A 26,796-nucleotide genomic window follows, 5' to 3' on the forward strand; every position below is an offset into this window, starting at 1 on the left:
ATACTTACACCAATGCAATTTTAAACCAGATTTCAGAATCTGAAACAAAAGTTTCTGCAGATGCTAGAAATCCTGAGCAACACACAAAAGCTGGAGAAACTCAGGTCAAGCAGCATCTATGGAAAGGAATAAACAGTCGATGTTTTGCACCATACTGTTGCTGCAAAACAATAAATTTCACAACAGTGATAATAAACCTGATTCAGTATACTTAGGGGCAGACAATATTATAACTTCTGTACTTGAATAATATACAATGGTAGCTACTCCTTTACTGCAACTGCCTCAACTCAATAGAGGGTTTCTAGAGATGGGATGCATTGTCCCTCTTGCGTGAGTACACGGTTTATAATGAAGAGTGCTATAAGCTTCTTACAGGATGAGTAAAGTGGGGGATAAAGCAGTTCAAGCCAATACCAAATCGTGAGTTTTTATAAAATTTGATCTCTGCAGTGAGCAAGGAAAAATAAAAGTTTGTGCTTATAAAAAGGCCACCTTTGCAAACACGAAGATGCAATTCAGTAATGCAAACATTTACATGAATGCACTTCAGCTCACACCCAAATCCTACAGATACAAAGTGGGAGAATGGGAAATTATCAATTAATCTCCTTACAGATTTTAATCCATTTCATAAATTCAACAGTCCTTTGCCAACCTTTATTAGTTAGTGCCGTATTCTGGGTGACAAGGACTCAGTTAATTCATTGTTGAATTTCACATAGGCAGGATTACGAAGGACCAAGCGTTCATCAATTAGAGATTTTGTTTCACTAGCCTAGAAAGGCCGTGATATACAATACATCAAGCTCCCTTTGCCACCCCTCCCCCCAAACTACAAAAATCATTTTCCTTCAATGATGAAGAGCCTCCTGGCTAGATTTGTGATCTGTAATTAAAGGACCTTCTTATTTTAAAATGGAAAATCAGTTTATCTTCAGTTGCAATTCCAAAACTTAAATTACCACGTGGCTGTACCAATCCACAATTAATAAACCAACCCTCAATTAACAAACTCCATTTTATTGAAATGTGGAAGATCAAAGTTAAAATTTCCACATAACCCACGACTAAATAACCAAGAATGATGATTAAGACAGATCAGAATATAGAAAACACTGGGTAATGAGCGAAGACTTCCTTTGGTAAGGACAGCCCAAGTAGCCAGCTTTTCAACACACAACTTCTCTTTTTAACCCAAATGCAAATAGTTCTTCTCTAAAGTTCCTCAGCATGAATTAATTTCTTTGTGCCCGAACCCATTATTGGAAAGAAATCTTTCATCAGATCAAATATGAAAAGCTACAACAAACATCCCACTCCTTAAGATTTTGATTAATTCATCATCTCATCAAGTCAGAGATCCAGATCGCAATCTCTCCCTGCATGAATATTTCTCTCACATTCTCGGCCCCCACCCCACCTTGAAACCTGCTCTCCCGTCTGATAATGGAACGCCAAATAAAACAGAACACAGTGGAAACAGTCTGCACATCAGGTCTCATCTGTGGCAAGAAGGGCAGAGTTAACGCTTCAGGTGGAAGATACTTCACCAGAAACAGACGAAGCTAGTTAAGCTCTGGGGTTGTGGGGGACATGAACAATTAACAAGGTTAGCTGATAAACAAGTGAATAGGGGTGGTTAGAGAGCAGAAACACAGCCAAACGAATGGAGACAAAGACCTGGGGGAGGGGGAGTTGAAGGGGCAGGAAGCCTTGCTAAGAGGTCAAACTGGGCATAATCTCCACACAAAGGAATGGGGGGTGGGGAGGGGAAGCTTTTGGCTGCATTCAGGTTCCGATGGGCAAAACACTTATTCAGATAGAGTACAGATTCAAATCTCAGACACTGCCTGATCTCCTGAGTATTTGCAGACTTTTCTATTTTTTTATTTTTCATTTTGCTACCATGGACAGTTTTGTTCTTATTATCTAACCTAACCAGACATCATTCATGTTTGCAGAATGGATTCAGTTTTGAGGGGAGGGGTTCCCAAGGAGCCTGCGGACCCCTGGTTGGGAACCTATTTGAGACAATGATCTTGGTTTATCTCTTCTGTCTTCTCCTATCATTTTGCATCTCCCCCTCCCCCTCCAGCTTTCAAATCCCTTACTCACTCTTCCTTCAGTTAGTCCTGACAAAGGGTCTCGGCCTGAAACGTCGACTGCGCCTCTTCCTATAGATGCTGCTTGGCCTGCTGCGTTCACCAGCAACTTTGATATATGTTGCTTGAATTTCCAGCATCTGCAGAATTCCTGTTGTTTGTTTGATCTTGGTCTATGATTAGGAGAGCACCGCAGCGCCTGCTGCTTGCATGCACCACTTGATGACAGCTCATCCCACACTCCCCACCCTGAGGGATATTTCCCCTCATGTTCCCCTTAAACCTTCACCCTCAACTCATGACCTCTAGTTGTAGTCGCACCCAACCTCAGTGGAAAAAGCCACTTGCATTTACCCTATCTATAGCCTTCAATTTTGTATCTCTATCAAATCTCCCTCAATCAATGATTCATAAATCAAATCATTTCTTTGCAAGTGCCATCCCATAAAACATAACAGAATTAGGCAATTTGGCCCATCAAAAGGCTCTGCCATTCAATCATGGCCAATTTATTATCCTTTTCAACCCCATTCTCCTGCCTTCTCCCTATAACCTTTGATGCCAACTGATCAAGCACCCATCAACTTCTGCTTTAAATATACCGAATGACTTCCACATCCATCTGTGGCAATGAATTTCACAGATTCACCATCCTCTGGCGAAACACATTCATCTTCATCTCTGTTCTAAAGGGACATCCTTCTGTTCTGAGGCTCTATCCTTTGGTCCTAGCTACTATTGGAAATATCCTCTCTGCATCCACTCTACCCAGACCTTTCAAGAATCAAGAGGTTTCATTGAGATCACACCTCATTCTTTTAAACTCCAGTGAGTACAGGCCTAGAGTCAAATGCTTCTCATATGTTAACCCTTTCATTTCCAGAATCATTCTCATGAACCTTCTCTAGACCCTCTCCAATGCACAGCACAGCCTTTAGCAGATAAGGGGCCCAAAACCACTCAATAAAATTGGACAACTTGTTGCATGAGCCTTTTAATACACTGAGTTTTCAGCATCTGTACAAACAGTCAGCCCCACAATGTAACCTGTCCCAGCAGAAGTAACTAACTGAAAAAGAGATTTTGTGCGTCTACTTCGGCCTTACTCTAGTGAGGTGCACGCATATGACACTGTGGCATGATGATGCCACTCATACTTTTACATAAAATCCATAATGAATTAAGTGAAAAAATGCTTAATCAAACAGGTTTATAATATTACTGAAATTAAATACACAACACACCTCCCTGGTGAGCTATAAACTCCAACTCAATATAGAATCCATCTCAACTCAAATATGTAACATACTCCTCTCTTGTGTGTGTGTGTGTTATATGCAGTTGGAAAAGTTTGTGAACCCTTTGGAAATACTGATTTTCTGTACTAATTGCTGATAAAATGTCGTCTGATCTTCATCTTACAATAATAGATAAACACAATCTGCCTAAACTAATAACACACAAACAATTGTATTTTTCAAGTCTTTATTGAACACTTTGTTTAATCATTCACAGTCTAAACTGGAAAAAGTACAGTGGTGCTAGAAAGTTTGTGAACCCTGTAGAATTTTCTCTATTTCTGCATAAATATGACCTAAAATGGGATCAGATCTTCAGACGAGTCCTAAAGCGAGATAAAGAGAACCCAATTAAACAACTAACACAAAAAACATAATACAGGTTTCCCCTGCCATCCAAAGGCAGAGTGTTCCTATGAAATGGTTCGTAAACTGGAATGTCATAAAGTGAAGCAATTACCATTTATTTATATGGGAAAAATTTGAGAGTGTTCGCAGACCCAAAAAGTAACTTACCAAATCATGCCAAATAACACAAAACCTAAAATAACAGTAACATATAATAAAAGCAGGAATAATATGATAAATACACAGCCTATATAAAGTAGAAATACTTTTCCACAATCATTGCCGCACTGTCCACCATAGCGAAAATCTCATGTAAGCAAAAACACGGCGCAAGCGCTCTCGGCAGAAACACACTCTCCAGTAACCTTTAAACTATGAAGCTGCCAAATCATACCAAATAACGCATAAAAATACACAGCCTATAAAGTAGAAATAATGTAGGTACAGTGTAGCATCACCTACTGGAATCGGGAAGACAGCACTGAGCACACTGATGATGGTGTGTTAGGCTGAGTCGTTGGAGGTTGGGGTGGTGCAGTGGTCCCCACCCTCCAGGCCACCGACCGATACCGGGCTGCGAAGCGTGCAGTGGTGACCAGGACACACCCAGCGCATCTTTAAAATAGACGAAATAAACAAGCTAATTAATTAGGTGCCGCCCGGCACATAAATGTCAACCCAGTCCAAATCGCCTCTGATCTGGGCCAACATTTACGTGCCAAGCAGCACCTAATTAATTAACTTGTTTATTTTGGCTTTTTTCTTAAAGATGCACTGGGTGCGGCCTGGCTACCACTGCACCGCTGCATGCTTCATGGATTGGTATCGGTCCGCAGCCCGGAGGCTGGGGTGTCATCTCATCGTCGTCTGTTTCCATCAGGGCAGGCAGGTAATCTTCTTCTATGTCTGCCTGCCTCGATGTCGAAGGTTGAGGTTCATCACCTGCTGTGGAAGGCTTGAAAAACGACAGTATGCTTGACTGCTAGCCTCGCCGCATTTTCTATCATACAGTTCTTTGTAAGCACTCAAAACATCCTGCAAATATCCCCTAAACCTATGTACCCTTTCAAAATTAAAGTTGTACTTTTCTGCAATCATTGCAGCGAAAATCTCACGCAGTTGCTTCACGTTCAGTTCCTGGACGACTTCATTTTCGGTCCGTTTGCTACTGCATTCGGTTTTGATTGTTATCCTTTCCTCTTCCAATTGCATCAGCTCTTCATCTATCAGTTCTTGGTCATGGGATGCCAAAACCTCTTCAATATCATCTTCGTCAACTTCCACAAGCCAAACTCAATTTGTCCTTACTTCGTCCACCACGACTGAAACGCTTAATTATGTCTAGTTTTACGCTAAGTGTAACACCTTTATGAGCTCTTTTAGGCTTTTCCGATACCTTAGAACTCATCTTGCTAACGGATGCTCAGAATAAATTGAGATAAAGCAGAGATGCTCACAGGCACGTGTTTATGCAATGCCAGCTAGAATGCAGTTCTGGGGGAGGAGCTTGGCTGCTCGGGATGCGCACTGCCTTTTTTCGTAACAGTGAAAACACCTTCTGTTAGCGAAAACAGGTAACTAATATAGGTCTTTCGTAACAGCAAGGCTTCGTAAAGTGAACATTCAAAAAGTGGGGACACCTGCAATTGCTCATTTATTTATTGAGAAAAATAATCCAATATTACATGTATTTGTTGGAAAAAGTATGTGAACCTCTGGGGTAATGCCTTCTACAAAAGCTATTTGGAGTCAGATGCTCCAATAAATGAGATGAGATTGGAGGTGTAGGTTGTAAAGGTGCCCTGCCCTATAAAAAAGATACACAAGTCAGGTTACTGTTAGAGCAGCTCTTCTCAAGAAAGATCTGTTTATGCTCACCATGCCAAAATCGAAACAACTTTCAGAGGACCTTAGAAGAATTGTAGAGATGCATGAAGCTGGAAAAGGCTACAAAAGCATTTCTAAAGACCCGAGTGTTCATCTGCGCATAGCAAGAGCAATTGTCTACCAATGGAGGAAATTCAGTACTGTTGCAACTCTCCCTAGGAGTGGGCATCCTGCAAAGATCACACAAAGAGCATAATATGCAATGCTGAAGGAGGTGAAAACAAACCCAAGGGTAACAGCAGAAGCCCTGCAGAAATCTCCAGAACTGGCTGAAGTCTCTGTGTCCACTATATTAAAAAAACACACTGAACAATAGTATTCATGCAAGGACACCACAGAGGAAACCACTGTTCTCCAAAAATAAAACAACATTGCTGTACGTCTCAGGTTTTCAAAGGACATTCTGGATGTTCCACAATGCTACTGAGAAAACATTCTGTGGACAGATGAGGCAAAAGTTGAATTTTTTGGCAGAAATGCATTTAGAGGAAAAAGGGCACTACACACTAACTGGTTAGGATTACCCAACCCTAACCCTAAGGCATGATGGAAGGAGCATCATATGGGGTTGCTTTGGGTGCCTCAAGGACTGGACAACTTGCAATTGTTGAGGGAACAAGGAATTCAAGACATTTTACAGGACATTGTCAGGGTAGTGGTCCTTCACCTGAAACTTAATACAAGTTGGATAATAGAACATGGCAATGATCTGAAACACAAGTGTAATCAACAGAATGGTTTAAAAAAAGAAAAATCATGGTTTTTGAATGGTCAAGTCAGCGTCCTGACCTTAACCCAATTGAGATACTGTGGCATGACCTGAAGAGGGCTGTTCATGCAAGGCATTCCAGAGATATTGATGAACTGAAACTGTTTTGTATGAAGAAACGGCCTACAATATCTCCTTGTTATGTGGTCATTGTGCATGTGTGATCAGCAGCTACAGGAAATGTTTGGTGGAGGTTATTAATGCTAAAGGAGGTTCTACCAGTTATTAAATACAAGGGTCCACATACAGTGGGGCTAGAAAGTTTGAACCCTGCAGAATTTTCTCTAATTGCATAAATGACCTAAAACATCATCTGATCTTCACATAAGTACTAAAACTAGATAAAGATAACCCAATTAAACAATATAACAATATAAAAACATCGTACTTGCTCATTTATTTATTGAGAAAATAGATCCAATATTACATGTGCTTTTTCCAGCAATTACATGAGCCCTTGCTCTCAGTAACTGGTGAGACCCCCTTTGTACAGCAGTAATTTCAATCAAACTGGCTACTTTTTCCACAGATCGTACAAGGAAACAGACAGGTTTTGTAAAACGTGCATATTTTCATTTAACACTATTTTACCCTTGATATGTTTTGAGTTTTCCAGTGCCATCCTTGAACACTACTGTGGCACATTCCAGTACCTTTCTTAATTGAAACTTTGAAAGGGCTAGATAGGATGAATGTAGAGAGGATGTTTCCTCTAGTGGGGGATATCCAGAACTTGAGGACACAGCCTCAAAATTGAGGGGTGACCTTTTAGAACAGAGGTAAGGAGGAATTTTTTTTTTTTTTTTTTTTTATATAGCCAGAGAGTCTAGTGAATCTGTGGAATGCTTTGCCACAGACAGCAGTGGAGGACAAGCCTGTGGGTATATTTAAAGCACAAGTTGATTATTTTCTGATTGGTCAGGGCATCAAAGGATATGGTGAGAAGGTAGGTGTATGGGGTTGAGTGGGATCTGGGTTCAGTTATGATGGAATGGCAGAGCAGACTCGAAGGGCTGAATGGCCCAATTCTACTCCTATTGTCTTATGGCCTTAATTCGCTTGCAAGGGATATAGCATGTAGATAGATGAATCTCCAATCAAGTCGTACTAGTTTCCACTAGTCACGGCCCCACAATGCTGGCCCTCCTGCTTTTAACCACATACAAGCCCAACGTGGCTTGTTGGTTATTGTAATTGACTGTTACAAATGTCATTCCCACAGGAATTATCTTTTCTCCAGATAACTAGGTGACTGTTAGAAGAAAGGGAAATGGGCAGCCAGTGCAGCAGACTACTGCTTGTGCCGTTCCCCTCAATTACAAGCACACCACTGTGGATAATAATGAGAATATGACCTACGTGGGTGGGGGTGTCTGGCACAGAATCTGGTGCTGTGGCCTAGAAGAGAAGAACAGGGACGAAGCAGACTGCAGTGGTGATAGGAGACTCCATAGTTAGAGGAACAGATGAGATTCTGTCGGTACAATAGACACCTGGATGGTATGTTGCCTCCCAGGTGTCAGGGTGAGGGATGGCTCTTATCAAACTGCTGGAAAAGGATGCTGGAGAGGTAGTAAAGGGGGGGGGGGTGGAGAGACAAAGAAATGGCAGAGAAGCTAGGTATTTTGCATCAGTCTTCCTTGTGGAAGACACTAGGAGTATACCGGAGATTCGAGAATGTCAGGGGGCAGAAGGGAGTGTTGTTGGTATTACTAAGGAGAGGTGCTTGGGAAGCTGAAATATCTGATGGTAGATAAGTTACCTGGACAAGATGGACACACCCCAGGGTTCTGAAAGAGGTGACTGAAGAGATTGTGGAGGCATTAGTAATGATCTTTCAGGAATCACCAGATTCTGGCCTAGTTCCAAAGGAATGGAAATTTGCAAATGTCACTCCACTCTTCAAGAAGGGAGAGAGACAGATGAAAAGAAATTACAGGCTACTTAGTCTGACCTCAATGCTTGTGAAGATGTTGGAGTCAATTATTAAGGATGAGGTCTCAGGGTAGCTGGAGTCACATGATAAAATAGGCCACAGTCAACATGTTTTTCTTCCCTCAAGGGAACATCTTGACTGACATATCTGTTGGAATACTCAAGAAATAACAGGCAGGACAGACAAAGCAGAATTGGTTGATGTTGGGTATCTTGGATTTTCAGAAGGCCTTTGACAAGGTGCCATACGAGGCTGCTCAATGAACCTTCGGTACTCCAGGAAAGATTCTAGCATGGATAGAACATTGGCTGTTTGGCAGGAGGCAAAGAGTGGGAAGAAAGGGAGCCTTTTCTGATTAGCTGCTGGTGACCAGCAGTGTTCCACAGGGGTCTGTGTTGGGATTGCTTCTTTTTACGTTAAATGTCAATGATTTGGATAACAAAATTGATGGCTTTATGGCCAAGTTTGTGGACAATACATAGATAGGTGCACAGCAAGTAATTTTGAGGAAGTAGAGGGGCTACAGAGGGACACAGATTCAGAGAATGGGCAAAGTAGTGGATGGAATACAGTGTTAGGAAGTGTATGCTCATGCACTTTGAAAATAGAAATAAAAGTGCAGACTACTTTCTAAATCCTCCAAGAGCACCACAGTCTTGTTGTGGTTTGGAGGCATGCATGTTCATGACCCAGAGAGCCAAGCTGGCTGGAGTCAGGGTTTTATTCTTTGGTTCTTGGTAGGGACCACTCATGCCAAACAAGTCAAAGGGTAGAGGCCGGACAAACAGTGGTCCACCGGACTTCCAATTTGGGGTTTCAGCTCAAGGCTAACAACCCCGACTGGTAAAATAAAAATTGTTACAGGGACAGCAAGAATCCTTCTACATCTGAGTGCAACGGTATTCCTGAATCTCCATCTGGGACTTGTATGACTGACAGTAGTGAAAGCTGAGGGGAAGCTATTGACATGATGAAGGAAGCCCTGACCCCAGAGATGGAGGACCTTCATCGCTGCTCTAAATGCCAGTGGCCTAATGGGCATGAGATATTTTCTAATTGGAGAGCAAATTCAAAAATCTGAAGTGCAAAGGGCCTTAGGGAGTCCTATGTGAGAACTCCCAAAAGTTAATTCACAGGTTGAAAGTGATTCGGTGTGGAAGGCAAAAGCGATGTTAGCCTTCATTTCGAAAACTAGAGTCCAACAGAAAGGATTAATGTTGGGGCTTTATAAAGCACTGGTGAGGCCTCATTTGGAGTACTGTGAACAGTTTTGGGCCCCTTATTTAAGAAAGGATATGCTGACATTGAAGAGGATTGCAAGGAGGTTCACAAAAGTGATTCAGAGATTGATGGCTTGTCATATGAGGAGTACTTGATGGCTCTGGGCCTCTTCTCACTGAACTTCAGAAGAATGAGGGGTGGCCTCATTGAATCTTCGCAAATGTTGAAGGGCCTCAACACAGTGGATAAGCAGACGGTGTTTCCTGTGTTGGGGAGTCCAAGACCAGAATAGACAGCCTCTGAATAGAGGGGCGTTCTTTTAGAATAGAGAAAGAAGGGTTTCCTTTGCCAGAGTGGAGAACCTGTGGAATCCATTGCCAGTTAGAAATGGAGCCAAGTCATTAGGTGTACTAAAACCAGAGGTTGATAGATTCTTGATTAGTCAGGGCATGAAGAGATACTGGGAAAAGGCAGAAGATTGGAGCAGAGGGGGAAAATGGATCAGTCATGATGATATGGCAGAGCAGACTCGATAGGCCAAATAGCCTACATCTGCTCCTATATCTTAAGGTACACTCTTTGTTGGATATCTGCAGGCTTCAGTTCAATAACTTTGAAATGCCATTCCTGCATTACTTGCATGATATCAGGAAAGCTCATTTTCACTGGTTTGAATGAAACAGTCAAACTTCTAAGCAAACTGTGTGCTCTCCACCAATTCCACTCAGCAAAATGAGCACTTGTTTCTCATTGGCTATTCCATTTGCAGTAACCTTGTTCTTACTTGGGCGAGGCGCGCATGTGACAGTGATGTAATGATGCTTGCCATTCTTGTACTCATATACAAATCAATGCTTAATCAAGTACATTTACATTACTCAAATATTACTGAAATATTAAGTACACAACACACCTCAACAAATCTCTCAAGCTCCTCACTTTTGCACTTAATTCTTCTGACACTCAGGATCCCAGACACACAGGAAAGTAGTAGTTGACCAACTCTTCCGATCAAATTTTCCCCACCATTCGGTAAGATTGCAATTTATCTATTCCCACCAAACCTCATCTTTTCTGTGCTAGACCCTAATTTCCCTGACCCTACAAAGGGTTTAAATACTTATCATGCCTGCACACTCTTGTGAGCAGAGAATTCCAAAGATTTACTGTGCACTACAAGCGGTTTTGACATGCTTCAGGTTTTAACTGACCAGCCCCTCATCTTCAAACCAACTCTGATTATTCAAGATGTTCCCACTAATTAAAACATCTCAACAACTATCCTGTCCTGTAGCATCTTGTAAATTTTAAAACATTTCTAAACTGAGCAGCATACAGACTCCGCCTATTTAAGCCTCTTGTTTCAGGGCACTCTCTTCATCCAGGAATTAACCTGGAAATCCCCTCTGGATTATGTCCAATGTTACTATATCCTATTGGCAAAGAGAGCAAAACCATAATTAACTGCTCTCTCAAAATGATCGGCTGCTTTCAATGACCTATGCGCAGGTACCTCATCTTTCGGGAATGGTTTAGAATTTAAAATAAACAACACAAAATACCAGTATGCATCTCTTCACTGTTGTGTAGTGAATTACAACTGCTAGATTCCTACCCAATTCACCAGCCCACAATCTCTACCCCTCCTCACTGCTGTCAGCACTTCATGGGTTCGGAAAGAACTATAAAATATCAACATTTATGCTGCACCACATTAAAGATTAGGCAAGTTGGCAGATGAAGTTGAATCTGAAAAAGTCTAAGGTTATCCACAGAAGAATGAAGATTCTGGATTCAAATTATTTAATGCTATTTCCGGTACACAGGTGCAAAGGAGACTGAAATAATTGTTACTTCGGATTAGATGCACCCCAACACAAAAAAAAGAACACAATTACAAAACAAACATAAATACACAAGGTAGTTTACACACATTGATCGTATGTCTGTAAAGTGACAGTAGACACAGGAGTGTATACATCAGATAGAGCACAAGATGTAGGAGCAGAATTAGACCATTTGGCCCATAGTCCACACTGCCATTTCATCATGGCTGATCAAATTTTCTCCTCAACCCCCACCTCCTGCCTTCTCCCCGTATCCCTTCAGGCCCTGACCAATCAAGAATCCATCAGCCACTACCTTGAATACACATGAAGACCACCACTTAAATACAACTCCATCCCTGTAAGCTGTGGTGTTCTCTTTTCACAGCAATCTCTAGTGCAGGAGCATAAAAATTAAATCAACCTGCAAGTTACACACCGAAGATCACAACAATAAGACCATAAAATTATCAGAGAAGTCAGGCCTTCGGCCCATTGAGTCTGCCCTGGCATTTCATCATTGCTGACCCATTTTCCACTCCGCCCCAACCTCTTGCCTTCTCCCCGTATCCCTTTATGCCCTGACTAATCAACAGTATCAATCTCTGCCTTAACTATACACAAAGACTTGGCCTCCATAGCTGCCCGTGGCAAAGAATTCCACATATTCACCACTCTCTGGCTAAAGAAATTCCTCATCTTCATTCTAAAAGAACACCCCTCTATTCTGAGGCCGTTTCCTCCCACCATAGGAGACATCCTCTCCACATCCATTCTATCAAGACATTGAAGCTACTGAATGGTGAAATGAGATCATCCCTTATTCTTCTGCATTCTAGTGAATACAAGCTGGAGCCAATCACTCTTCATTCAATTCTGGAATCATTTTTGTGAACCTCCTCTGAACACTCTACAGTTTCAGCACATCCTTTCTAAGGAGCCCAACACTGCTGACAATACTCTATAAAGTACTGGTGAGGCCTCACCTAAAGTTGCAACATTGCATTTGGCTTCCTCACCACAGACTCAACCTGCAAATTAACCTTTAGGGAATCCTGCACAAGGACTCCCCAGTCTCTCTGCATCTCAGATTTTTTTGGTATTTTTTTCTCCATTTAGAAAACAGACAACCCTTTCTTTTCTACCATAGTGCATGACCATACACTTTCTGACACTGTAGTCCATCTGCCATTTCTTTGCCCATTCTCTGAATCTGTCCAAGTCCTTCTGTAACCTCTCTGCTTCCTCAAAACTACCTGCCCCTCCACCTATCTTTATATCATCTGCAAACTTTGCAACAAAGCCAGCAATTCCAGCATCCCAATCATTGACGTAAAAAAGAAAGAATCAGTCCCAACTCAGACCCTTGTGGAACACCACTAGTCACTGGCAGCCAGCCAGAAAAGGCTCCCTTTATTCCCACTCAATCTCCTGCCAATTAGCCACTGCTTTATCCATGCTAGAATCTTTCCTGTAATACCATGGGCTCATAGCTTGTTAAGCAGCCTCGTGTACGGCACTTGTAAAAGGCCTTCTGAAAATCTGAATACACAACATGAACTGATTCTCCTTTGTTTATCCTGCTTGTTGTTTCTTTAAAGAATTCCAACCGATTTGTCAGGTAAGATTTTTCCTTGAGGAAACCATGCTGACTATGGCTTATTTTATCATGCTTCCAAGTCTCTGAGGCCTCATCCTTAATAATTGACTCCAACATCTTCCCAAACACTAAGGTCAGACTAACCGGCCTACAATTTCCTTTCATCTGCCTCTCTCCCTTCTCGAAGGGCTAGTAACATTTGCAGTTTTGCAGTTTCCCAGATGCATTCCAGAATCTAGTGATTCTTGAAAGATCATTACTACACCTCCACAATCTCTTCAGTCACCTCTTTCAGAACTCTGGTCCAGGTGACTGAACTACCTTCAGACCTTTCGGTTTTCCCAAGAACCTTCTCTCCAGTCCTGCCAAGGGTTTCCTCAGTTGACATTTTGGGCACTTTTCTCTCCCCCCCCCCCCACCCCCCAATAGATGCTGCCTGGCCTGCTGAGTTCCTCCAGCATTTTGTGTGCATTGCTGAGATTTCCAGCATCTGCACATTTTCTCTTGATGGCAACTTCACACAGTTCATGACCCCGACACCTGGAACTTCCACCGTTCTGTTAGTGTCTTCCACAGAAGACTGACGCAAAATACTTCAGTTTGTCCACCATTTTCTTGCCCTTCATTACTACCTCTTCAGCATCATCTTCTAGCTCTGATATCAACTCTTGCCTCTTTTAGACTTTGAGGATGTACTTTTAATATCCTCTATTATTACTGCCTAACTTTTGTATTCCATCTTTTCCTTCTTTGTGACTTTTTCTTTAGTCATAGTCATACTTTATTGATCCCGGGGGAAACTTGGTTTTCGTTACAGTTGCACCATAAATAATAGTAATAAAACCATAAATAGTTAAATAGTAATATGTAAATTATTCCAGGAAATAAGTCCAGGACCAGCCTATTGGCTCAGGGTGTCTGACCCTCCAAGGGAGGAGTTGTAAAGTTTGATGGCCATAGGCAGGAATGACTTCCTATGACGCTCTGTGTTGCATCTCGGTGGAATGAGTCTCTGGCTGAATGTACTCCTGTGCCCACCCAGTACATTATGTAGTGGATGGGAGACATTGTCCAAGATGGCATGCAACTTAGACAGCATCCTCTTTTCCGACACCACCGTCAGAGAGTCCAGTTCCATCCCCACAACATCACTGGCCTTACGAATGAGTTTGGTGTCTGCTACCCTCACCCTGTTGCCCCAGCACACAACAGCAAACATGATCGCACTGGCCACCACAGACTCATAGAACATCCTCAGCATCGTCTGGCAGATGTTAAAGGACCTCAGTCTCCTCAGGAAATAGAGACGGCTCTGACCCTTCTTGTAGACAGCCTCAGTCTTCTTTGACCCGTCCAGTTTATTGTCAATTCGTATCCCCAGGTATTTGTAATCCTCCACCACGTCCACACTGACCCCCTGGATGGAAACAGGGGTCACCGGTACCTTAGCTCTCCTCAGGTCTACCACCAGCTTAGTCTTTTTCACATTAAGCTGCAGATAATTCTGCTCACACCATGTGACAAAGTTTCCTACCGTAGCCCTGTACTCAGCCTCTTCTGTTGGTTTTTAAAAGCTTCCCAATCCTCTAACTTCCCACTAATTTTTGCTCTATTATATGCCCTATTTTGGCTTTTATGTTGGCTTTGACTTCTCTTGATAGCCACAGTCATGTCATCTTTCCTTTAGAGTACTTCTCCCTCTTTGGGATGTATATATCCTGGGCCTTTTGAATTGCTTCCAGAAATGCCAGCTGCTGCTGCTTTGCCATCATCCCTGCCAATGTTCTTTTCCAATCAATTCTGGCCAACTCCACTCTCATGCCTCTGTAATTCCCTTTACTACATTGTAATACTGATACATCTGGCTTTAGCTTCTCCGAAATTTCAGAGTGAATTTAATCACATTATGATCATTTGCCACTTATGGGTTCCTTACAGTAAACTCTAATCAATTCCAGTTCATTGGACAACACCCAATCCAGAATAGCTGATCCCCAAGTAGGCTCAACCATGAACTGATCTAAAGAGCCATCTCGTGGGCAATCCAGAAATACCCGATGCTGGCATCTAGCACCAACTTGATTTTCCCAATCTACCTATATATGGAAGTCCCACATGACTATTGTAACATTGCCCTTTTGACATGCATTTTCCATCTCTTGTTGTAATTTATAGACTACATCCTTACCACCGTCTGGGGGTCTGTATACAACTCCCATCAGGGTCTTTTTATCGTTGCAGTTCTTTAGCTCTGTCCACAATGACTCAACACCTTCTGACCCTACCTCACCTCCTTCTAATGATTTGATTTCATTTTGGACCAACAGAGCAATGCTGCCCCTCTGTATTTTTGCCTGCCATTTTGGTACAATGTGTATCCTTGGACATTAAGCTCCCAGCTGTAATCATCTTTTGGCTAGCATTTAAAGGTTGCATGGATGAACTACAACAATTGTTCATCCCAGTTTGGCAAAAGAATAAATCAAGGAAGATAGTGCACCCGTGGCTGACAAGAGAAATTAGGGATAGTATCAATTCCAAAGAAGTAGCATACAAATTAGCCAGAGAAAGTGGCTCACCTGAGGACTGGGAGAAATTCAGAGTTCAGCAGAGGAGGACAAAGGGCTTAATTAGGAAGGGGAAAAAAGATTATGAGAGAAAACTGGCGGAGAACATAAAAACGGACTGTAAAAGCTTTTATAGATATGTAAAAAGGAAAAGACTGATAAAGACAAATGTAGGTCCCCTGCAGACAGAAACAGGTGAATTGATTATGGGGATTAAGGACATGGCAGACCAATTGAATAATTACTTTGGTTCTGTCTTCACTAAGGAGGACATAAATAATCTTCCAGAAATAGTAAGGGACAGAGGGTCCAGTGAGATGGAGGAACTGAGTGAAATACATGTTAGTAGGGAAGTGGTGTTAGGTAAATTGAAGGGATTGAAGGCAGATAAATCCCCAGGGCCAGATGGTCTGCATCCCAGAGTGCTTAAGGAAGTAGCCCAAGAAATAGTGGATGCATTAGTGATAATTTTTCAAAACTCGTTAGATTCTGGACTAGTTCCTGAGGATTGGAGGGTGGCTAATGTAACCCCACTTTTTAAAAAAGGAGGGAGAGAGAAACTGGGGAATTATAGGCCGGTTAGCCTAACGTCGGTGGTGGGGAAACTGCTGGAGTCAGTTATCAAGGATGTGATAACAGCACATTTGGAAAGTGGTGAAATGATCGGACAAAGTCAGCATGGATTTGTGAAAGGAAAATCGTGTCTGACAAATCTCATAGAATTTTTTGAGGATGTAACTAGTAGAGTGGATAGGGGAGAACCAGTGGATGTGGTATATTTGGATTTTCAAAAGGCTTTTGACAAGGTCCCACACAGGAGATTAGTGTGCAAACTTAAAGCACACGGTATTGGGGGTAAGGTATTGGTGTGGGTGGAGAATTGGTTAGCAGACAGGAAGCAAAGAGTGGGAATAAACGGGACCTTTTCAGAATGGCAGGCGGTGACTAGTGGGGTACCGCAAGGCTCAGTGCTGGGACCCCAGTTGTTTACAATATATATTAATGACTTGGATGAGGGAATTAAATGCAGCATCTCCAAGTTTGCAGATGACACGAAGCTGGGTGGCAGTGTTAGCAGTGAGGAGGATGCTAGGAGGATGCAGGGTGACTTGGATAGGTTGGGTGAGTGGGCAAACTCATGGCAGATGCAATTTAATGTGGATAAATGTGAAGTTATCCACTTTGGTGGCAAAAATAGGAAAACAGATTATTATCTGAATGGTGGCCGATTAGGAAAAGGGGAGGTGCAACGGAACCTGGGTGTCATTATACACCAGTCATTGAAAGTGGGCATGCAGGTACAGCAGGCGGTGAAAAAGGCGAACGGTATGCTGGCATTTATAGCGAGAGGATTCGAGTACAGGAGCAGGGAGGTACTACTGCAGTTGTACAAGGCCTTGGTGAGACCACACCTGGAGTATTGTGTGCAGTTTTGGTCCCCTAATCTGAGGAAAGACATCTTTGCCATAGAGGGAGTACAAAGAAGGTTCACCAGATTGATTCCTGGGATGGCAGGTCTTTCATATGAAGAAAGACTGGATGAACTGGGCTTGTACTCGTTGGAATTTAGAAGATTGAGGGGGGATCTGATTGAAACGTATAAGATTCTAAAGGGATTGGACAGGCTAGATGCGGGAAGATTGTTCCCGATGTTGGGGAGGTCCAGAACGAGGGGTCACAGTTTGAGGATAGAGGGGAAGCCTTTTAGGACCGAGATTAGGAAAAACTTCTTCACACAGAGGGTGGTGAATCTGTGGAATTCTCTGCCACAGCAAACTGTTGAGGCCAGTTCATTGGCTATGTTTAAGAGGGAGTTAGATATGGCCCTTGTGGCTACAGGGGTCAGGGGGTATGGAGGGAAGGCTGGGTTCTGAGTTGGATGATCAGCCATGATCATAATAAATGGCGGTGCAGGCTCGAAGGGCCGAATGGCCTACTCCTGCACCTATTTTCTATGTTTCTATCTTTCATCCATGATTCAGTGATGCCTACATCATACCCGCCAATCTGCAATTGTGCTACAAGTCCCTCTATCTCATTCCATATACTGTGCACATTCAAATACAACACCTTCAATCCTGTGCTCACCCTTTTCGATTTTGCCCACCTTTTACGTTGCAATTCATTCTACTGACTGCAATTTTGCCCTATCAACAGCCTCTCCTCACTACACATTGCCTCTGTAAACCAGCTACCTCATTTTCAGCAGTATCATCCGCCTTTCTTATGATACTTCTTGTATTGAAATACAGGCAGCTCAGGACACTAGTCGTACCATGTTCAACGTTTTGATTCCTAACTTTGTCGGAGGTCTTACCAACATCTGCCTCCACAACCTCTCCACGCTGTTCTGCCATTCTGGTTGCCATTCCTCTGCAACTCTAGATTAAACCCCACCGTGCAGCATTAACATTAACTAGGATAAGGTAACTATTTATCCCAAAAGAAACTATTGTTGCAAGGTTGCTCAGTCAGAAATATATACTTTAAAATACAAAATGTAAGCATTGAGGTATGAAAAAGGATACAAAATATGCATTAAAAAGTAATAGTGCAAAATACAGATGGGCAATTAAACCATATACTTATATACACAAGGAGGAGGAGTTGTCAAGTCTTATAGACACAGGAGTAAGGATCTCCTGTGGCATTCAGTGGTGCACCTCTGTGGAATCAGTCTGTTAATAAAATTGCTCATCTGTGTGTCCAGTATGTCATTTGATGAGGGGGGGGGGCAGTGAGAGGGATTGTCCATAATGCTCTGTAGCATTCTCCTCTCAGACACAACCACCAGGGAATCCAGTTCCACCCCAGAACAGAACCAGCCTTCCTGACGAGCTTTTCGATCTTCTCGACGTCAACTGCTCTCACCCTGCTGCCCCAGCAGTTCACAGTGCAGAACAGACTGCTGGCCACCGAGTCTTAGAACACCTGCAGCAGAGTCCTGCAGATGTTCAATGGCCAGATATTAGTGCCCCTCCAGCTCAGGTGCCAACCATCCCATTTGTACAGGTGCCACCTTCCCTAGAAGAGAGCCCAATGATATGCCCTTCCTCCTACACCAACTCCTTAGCCACAAATCATACTGTATCATCTTCTTAGTTCTGGCCTCACACGCAGATGGCACAGGTTGCAATCCTGAGATCATAACCCTGGAGCTCCTGCTCCTTAACGTAGCACCCAACTCCCTGACCTCCCTGTGCAGAACCTTGTCACTCTTCCTACCCATGTCTTAGGTACCTACATGGACCACGAACACCCTGCCACTTAATGCTGAGGTCATCTGAGATATCCTGAAATCTGGCACCCAGGAGGCAACATGCCATCTAGGAATCTCATTCTCACACAAAGAACCTCCTGTTCATTCCCCTAGCAAATAAATCCCCATCAGCAAAACGTGCCTCTTCCAACCACACCCCCCATTCCTTCCCAAGTCACACAGCCAGACTCTGTGTCAGACAACAGACCACTGAATTTCCTCCATCAGGTCAAACCACCGCCCCTCCCCAACAATATCCAAAAGTGATGCAACTGTTGATGAGGGGGATGGCAACAGGGGTACTCTGCACTGGCTCCTTAATCATGTTCCCTTTCCTAACTGTCACCCAGTCTCCCGTGTCCTGCACCTTGGGTGCAACTTCCTCTCTATGTCCTATTTATCACCCCTTCAGCCTCCTGAATGATCCAGACTTCATCTAGTTCCAGCTCCAACTCCTTAACATGGATGAATAGAAGCTGCAGCTAGATGTACTTCTCACAGTCGTAGTCACCAGGGACCCACAAACCCGCAAGAGGAGCATTCCACTATCCTGTCTGGCATCTCTACTGTACTAGCTGAGAAGATATTGAGAAGAAAATAAAACTTAACCCTTTTCTTTCCTCTGCGTTCTATGACTGAAGCCACTCTTGGCAGAAGAATCGAGGAACTCCCAAGAACGATTTTATAAAGATTAGTGGAGGGGCAGGTGGTATTGAGGAAACAGGTAGGACGCAGAAAGACTTAGATCAGGAGAATGGGCAAGAAAATGGCAAATGGGTCTGTACTTGCTAGAATTCAGAAGGATGAGGGGAATCTCATTGAAACCTTTCGTATGTTGAAAGGCCTAAACAGAGTAGATGTGGAAAAGACGTCTTCCATGGTGGGAGTGTCTACAAGAGGGCACAGCCTCAGGACAGAGGGGCGTCCATTCAAAACAGATGGAGAAATTTCTTTAGCCAAAGGGTGGTGAATTTGTGGAATTTGTTGCCACATGCAGCAGTGGAGGCCAGGTCACTGGGTGTATTTAAGGCAGAGATTGATTGGTTCTCAATTGGACATGGCATCAAAGGTTACGGGGAGAAAGCCTGGAACTGGGGTAGAGGAGGAGGGGGAAAAAAAAGGATCAGCCATGATTGAACAGCAGAGCAGACTCGATGGGCCAGATTCTGCTCCTGTGTCTCAAGATCACCACTGACTCTGTCCACTCAGACAATGGCCACTGCACTTGCCCCCACCTTCCTTTACTTTGCTCTTGCTAATCTATCTCATACACTGATTGGTCGCCGGTGAAAGCTTTTTCACTGTAGCAACCCACTGCTGGCTTTTTGAGCTGGGCAGTGGATCCAAGTGAAATCCTCTCCTGTCAAAACTTCCGCTGTCCGGACTGGTCACTGGGCAAAGCCCTTTTCCTCTACTGTGCTATTGCCCTGTTTATTATTTATTGTACTGCCCTGCACTGTTTTGTGCACTTTATGTAGCCCTGTGTAGATCTGTAGTCTAGTGTAGTTTTTGTGTTGTTTTACATAGTCTAGTGTAGCCTTGTGCTGTCTCACATAGTCTAGTGTAGTTTTGTGTTGTTTCATGTAGCATGAAGGTCCTGGAGGAACGTTGTTTCATTTTTACTGGGTACTGTACCAGCAGTTTATGGTTGAAGTGACAATAAAAAGCAACTTGACTTGAAATAATAAAGCAGGGGTGGTGGATATAAAGGGGTGAGTTAGTGGTGAGAGGTGTTGATCATGATCAGCCTTACTGCTTGGGGAAAGTGACTGTGAGTCTGGTGGTCCCGGCATGGATGCTATGTAGCTTTCTCCCTCATGGGAGGAGGAACCTTAGGAGCAAGGGCGGGATCCTCCATTGTTGCTTGCCCTTTCAAATGGAGTCAGCACAAGATATTGCTATACAAGGGGATCTGGGGTCACAGCATAGAAAACACAAAGGGCTGGTGTGCAGGCACAGGAAGGGAAGATTATTTTTGTCATGTGCACATCAGCATATACAGTGAAATGTTTCATTTGTGTTAACAGCCACAGTCTAAGGATGTGCTGGGCGTTAGCCAAGTCCCAGCACAGTTCTGGTGCTAACGTACACGCCCACAACTCACTAACCCAAGCCCCTACTCCTTTGGACTGAGAGGGGAAACCCATGTGGTCACAGGAAGGTGGTACAAGTTCCTTACAGACAGCAGCGGGAATTGAACCCCAATCTTACAACTGCTGCTGTAAAGTTTTACATTAACTGCTACACTGTCACCCCTCTCAAATCCAAACCATTAATATTTAATCAAAAATTTTTTTTTAAAAATCACTCATTACACTGAACTCTGCAGTACTGTTGGCTACCTGCTTCAAGTCATGGTGCTATCACAGCTCAGAGCATCGGCAATGAGAGATCAATCCCAGTGTCCTCTGTAAGAAAGCTTACATGTTCTTCCTGTGACCATGTGGTTTCCTCCCAGAGTCCAAAGACATGCCAGGTAGTAGGTTAATTGGTCATTGTAAATTGTCCTGCGATTAAGCTTGGGTTAAAACAGTGGGTTACTGGGCAGTGCCGCTCAAAGGGCTGGAAGAGTCTGTCAACACCATCTCTAAATAAAATTTAGAAACCTGAAAGATGCACCAAGAGAAAAGAAACAGAATATACAGGAGGAAACGGCAAGGAGGACTGAGGCTAGGTGAAAGAATGTGTGTGAAGCAGCGAAAGGATTGAGAGTAAAAGTAGTCAATGGAAGCAGTTGTTCATGGCTACTGATGTGCATCACACAGCTGTCGCCAGATACTCAGAATGGACACCTGATAAACCAGTATAGGTGAGTTCGCGCCCCCAGTATTGGCCTGCTTCAAATCCAAATGACAAAACAGTCTAAGAGCTGCAAACCTGGCACACAAGGCCAAGTTCAATATTATCAACCCCCTTTTCAAAAGGTTTCACCGTAGCCAAGAATGCACCTCTTGGCCACACAAAAATCACCTCTGAATTCACACTCCCCTAGCTCAGATTCATTTCCTTCCATCCTTTCCTCAGCAAGGAAGTGTTCCCATGGAACCCTGGAGACAATGAAATCTGGAGAAATTTCACTCCTGGCAAGGCCATCATGCACAGACTTGATTATCTCCCTCCAGCAACTTACAGAAGCCTTTGAATAATTATTTCCCAGGACACATCTTACTGCCCTCAACCTTTTATCGATGAACAATTTTAGTCCTTGGATAGATACTGGAACTACCACTGGGGAGAGGGAGGTGGGTGCACTTTTAAACCTACCTTTAAATCTTCCTGGTGTCCGTTTGTAGTGTTCACATTCTGTACTTGCACAAAGGCAGGCAAGAGGGAAGTAGTCTAACATCAAATTCTACTAAACACATTCTAGTAATGATCCACTTACCTCCCACTGCAGGTGAGGGGGAATATTCCTGATTTGGAGTTTCCGACTTCTGTGAAAAGAATGGAAAGGTAATTTATGAAATCAAAGAATTAAGTGAATACACTTCCCCCACAGTGGCTCCAAAATAAATACTGACATTAAGATTAAAGTCTCAACTCCTGGCCCACCTACATCATCTTTTACAATATAGTCCCAAACAAAAGCTCATTCTGTGATACCGCTACTAAACAATATCAACAAAATTCCCAACTCCATGCAGCATTTTCCAGGCCAAAACACAGAAAAGCATCGTAGGTATACAATCCATCTACAGTTACCTCACAGCACTCAAGTACAGGTAAAAACTGAAATGACAAGATGTCAAAAGATTTCACAAAGTAAAGGACCAAAGGCAACTCAAGCTATTTGCATATAAAAACTAACAAGAAAACTGAATACAAATTCAAACATGAAAAGGTAGCTGCAAAACTCAAAACTAATTCCTTACAATGAACAACATCACAATAACCCTTATCCTAATTAAGTTACCATAACTAGAGAGAAGGTTCTTGGGGAAAACTAAGGTCTGAAGGTATACAAGTCACTTGGACCAGATGGTGTACACCCCAGGGTTCTGAAAGAGGTGGCAGAAAGGATCATGGAATGGTTCTGAAAGACTGGAAATTTGCAAATATCACTCCACTCTTCGAGAAGGGAGAGAGGCAGAAGAAAGGAAACTACAGGCCAGTTATTCTGACCTCAGTGCTTGGGAAGATGTTGAAGTCGATTCTTAAGGATGAGGTCTCAGGGTACTTGAAGGCACCTGATAAAATAGGCTGTAGTCAGCATGGTTTCCTCGAGGGAAAATCTTGCCTGACAAATCTGTTGGAATTCTTTGAACATTATATACAAGTCTATGATTTGGATGACAGAATTGATGGCTTTGTTGAAAAGTTTGCAGACGATATGAAGACAGGTGGAGGGGAAGGTAGTTTTGAGGAAGTAGAGAGGATACAGAAGGACTTCGATACTTTAGGAGGATGGGCAAAGAAAAGGCAGATGGAATACAGTGTCAGGAAGTGTATAGATATGCACTCTGACGGAAAGGGTTGACTATTTGCTAAGTGGAGAGAGAATACAAAAAACTGAGGTACAAAGGGATTTGGGAATCCTTTACAATTCCCTAAAGGTTAATTTCTAGGTTGAATCTATGGTGAGGAAGGCAAATGCAATGTTGAAACTTTATAAAGCACTGGTGAGGCCTCACTTGGAGTACTGTGAACAGTTTTGGGCCCCTTATTTTAGGAAGGATGTGCTGAAACCGGAGACAGTTCAAAAGAGGTTCACAAAAATGATTCCAGGATTGAATGGCTTGTTATATGAAGAGCATTTGATGGCTCTGGGCCTGTATTCACTAGAATTCAGAAGAATGAGGGGGAACCTAATTGAAGCCTATCGAATGGTGAAAGGCCTTGATAGAGTGGAAGTGGAGAGGATGTTTCCTATGGTGGGAGAGTCCAAGACCAGATGGCAGAGCCTCAGAATAGAGGGGCATCTGTTTGGAACAAAGAGGAGGAAGAATCTCTTTAGCCAGAGAGCAGCGAGTCTGTGGAATTCTTTGCCACAGGGAGCTATGGAGGCCAAGTCTTTATGTACATTTAAGGCAGAGGCTGATAGTTTCTTGATTGGTCAGGGCATGAAGGGATATGGGAAGAAGGCAAGAGATTGGGGCTGAGAGGAAAATTGGGTCAGCCACAAGGAAATGATGGGGCAGAGTCGATGGGTCAAATGGTCTAATTCTACTCCTATATCTTACAGTCTTATAACCTTTCCAAGAATTCTAGTTACTAATGACATCAGTATTTACCCCATGATCCAAAACATCACTAGGGATTTATAACCAAATCATGAGCTTTTTGTTTCAAATACAGAAAGATTAAAATGATCAGGGGCACACAAATGTGCTCACTGCATTTATAATCATTTGGAATTAATTTTAAGTTTTTACAAGCAACCCTCTCATCTATTTATAAACCAAAGTATGCCATAACCCCTTGTTACTTCTGCAATCCCACTCCCATCAACCCAAGAAGATAGCTGACAAAATTCATTCCTGCAAATCCATTCCCATCATTCCAAAAAGGAGATGGCTGATACAATCCATTCCACTGGGCAGCTTTACAAGGAAATGAGTATTTTGCTTTGAACACAAAAGAGATACATCCATTGCTGCTACACAAATGATTCCTGCAGAAACCCAATCCTTCCTTCCTTGCGCCCTTAGCTCCTGGTGGAGCCGTTGGGACGCCATCAAGACAAGCTTTGCACCCGTCTGTTCCATCTGTCGCGGTTGTGTGCCAGAACCTGGGTCACCACAAATGTTTTCCCCATCCACTCTTTAAACCCAATATCTAATTATATTCATACCTATTACCTGCAGAAATTTGTAGTATAATCTATTGCTCATCACCTGCACATGATGGACGACGTGTGCACATTGTGGTGACACCAGTTGTAAGTAGCGACACAAAATGCATTTTAGATCTCGGTCATTTAGCAAGTTTCCTCTCTCTAAATGCCATTTGCCAGCAAGCCGACCAATGCTTGAAATTTGACAATTGATGTTGGACAGGGTTTCATGCCATAGGAGGTTTTGCTAAAAAAAAGACTTTACCAACAACCCCCTCCCTCCCACCACCACCACTGCAATTGTTTAAAATTGACCGATTCTTGGCTCACTTCAGGAAGGGTCAGTTTAGGTGGTGGCAACACAAAGTAAGAGCATAGGTTGGGATAGGCTGATGGAAGAAAGAAAATTCTAACAGCATTCAAATGACGTGTGATATAATCTCATCTGAAAATTACACCTTCAGAAACCATAACTTAGAACAGCATTTCAAATGTATAAAATATCTAGTTTATGTTAACTTCAGCTATTCTGACTCAAATTCTTATTGAGCTATGTTATACAGAACACAACTATTCAAAACCAAATTAGTATTCATTTTTGGCAAATCATATTTAACCATAATGTTAAAACACTATTGGAACAATCAAACATTTCAACCAACAATGCATTTCCACAGAGCAGATATGTCTCATTTATGAACAGAAAGAAACTGACCATTTCACAATCAACACACATAAAAGTTGCTGGTGAACGCAGCAGGCCAGAGAGCATCTATAAGTAGTAATACAGTTGATGTTTCAGGCAGAGACCCTTCGTCAGGACTAACTGAAGGAAGAGCTAGTAAGAGATTTGAAAGTGGGAGGGGGAGGGGGAGATCCAAAATCATAGGAGAAGACAGGAGGGGGAGGAATGGAGCCAAGAGCTGGACAGGTGATTGGCAAAAGGGATATGAGAGGATCATGGGACAGGAGGCCTAGGGAGAAAGAAAAGGGGGAAGGAGGGAACCCAGAGGATGGGCAAGGGGTATAGTCAGAGGGACAGAGGGAGAAAAGGAGAGAGAGAAAAAAAAAGAATGTGTGTATATAAATAAATGATGGATGGGGTTCTATAGATTGGCGAGACCCGACGCAGACTGGGAGATCATTTCGCTGAACACCTACGCTCTGTCCACCAGAGAAAGCAGGATCTCCCAGTGGCCACACATTTTAATTCCACGTCCCATTCCCATTCTGATATGTCTATCCACAGCCTCCTCTACTGCAAAGATGAAGCCACACTCAGGCTGGAGGAACAACACCTTATATTCCAACCAGGCAGCTTCCAACCTGATGGCATGAACATTGACCTCAAACTTCCGCTACTGCCCCACCTCCCCCTCGTACCCCATCATTTATTTATATACACATTCTTTAATTCTCACTCTTTTTTCTCCCTCTGTCTCTCTCACTATACACCTTGCCCATCCTCTGGGTTCCCCCCCTTTCTTTCTCTCTAGGCCTCCTGTCCCATGATCCTGTCATATCCCTTTTGCCAATCACCTGTCCAGCTCTTGGCTCCATCCCTCCCTCTCCTGTCTTCTCCTATCATTTCAGATCTCCCCCTCCCACTTTCAAATCTCTTACTAGCTCTTCTTTCAGTTAGCCGTGACGAAGGGTCTCGGCCTGAAATGTTGACTGTACCTCTTCCTATAGATGCTGTCTGGCCTGCTGCGTTCACCAGCAACTTTTATGTGTTGCTTGAAATTCCAGCATCTGCAGATTTCCTCGTGTGACTATTTCACAATGTATGGTTACTAAATTTTGTGCCCAAACATACTGAAGTGCTAGAACGCTAAATAATTTCACCATTTTGAAGATGTGATTTAAATTACAGATCATGACACCTCTATTTAAAATTTTAATGCAATTTATTGCAATACAGATACACTTCGATAGAATTTAAACAATGAACAGCCAAATGAGCCAGAATCTGAAGACAGACCAATTTTTCTGAAACAAAAATGAAGTATAACCATTCTGTAAAACAGATGACCAAAAATTTAAAAAGCCAGGAATTCTTAAAATATTCTCAACCAAATAATAAAGAGAAAGTTTAAAAGCAAAATCTGAAACCAAGTCCAGAAAACAATAAACACTGCACATGTTGGAAATCCAGAGCAACACACACACCGACTCACCATTCAGGAAAATGAAAAGTAGCAGTGAAA

At 42.8% G+C, this 26,796-nt stretch overlaps 1 protein-coding gene across 1 annotated transcript in view; it reads right to left on the reverse strand.

The window, feature by feature from the left end:
* The window catches only part of igf2bp3 (insulin-like growth factor 2 mRNA binding protein 3), a 178,252-nt gene that overhangs the window by 97,969 nt on the left and 53,487 nt on the right, over window positions 1-26,796 (reverse strand). The window contains exon 3 of the mRNA XM_063069409.1: window positions 22,202-22,250. Coding sequence (XP_062925479.1) covers window positions 22,202-22,250 — 49 coding nt within the window. The remainder of the gene's footprint in view (window positions 1-22,201; window positions 22,251-26,796) is intronic.

This window comes from Mobula hypostoma, chromosome 17, assembly GCF_963921235.1.
Source record: "Mobula hypostoma chromosome 17, sMobHyp1.1, whole genome shotgun sequence".
Taxonomy (NCBI): domain Eukaryota; kingdom Metazoa; phylum Chordata; class Chondrichthyes; order Myliobatiformes; family Myliobatidae; genus Mobula; species Mobula hypostoma.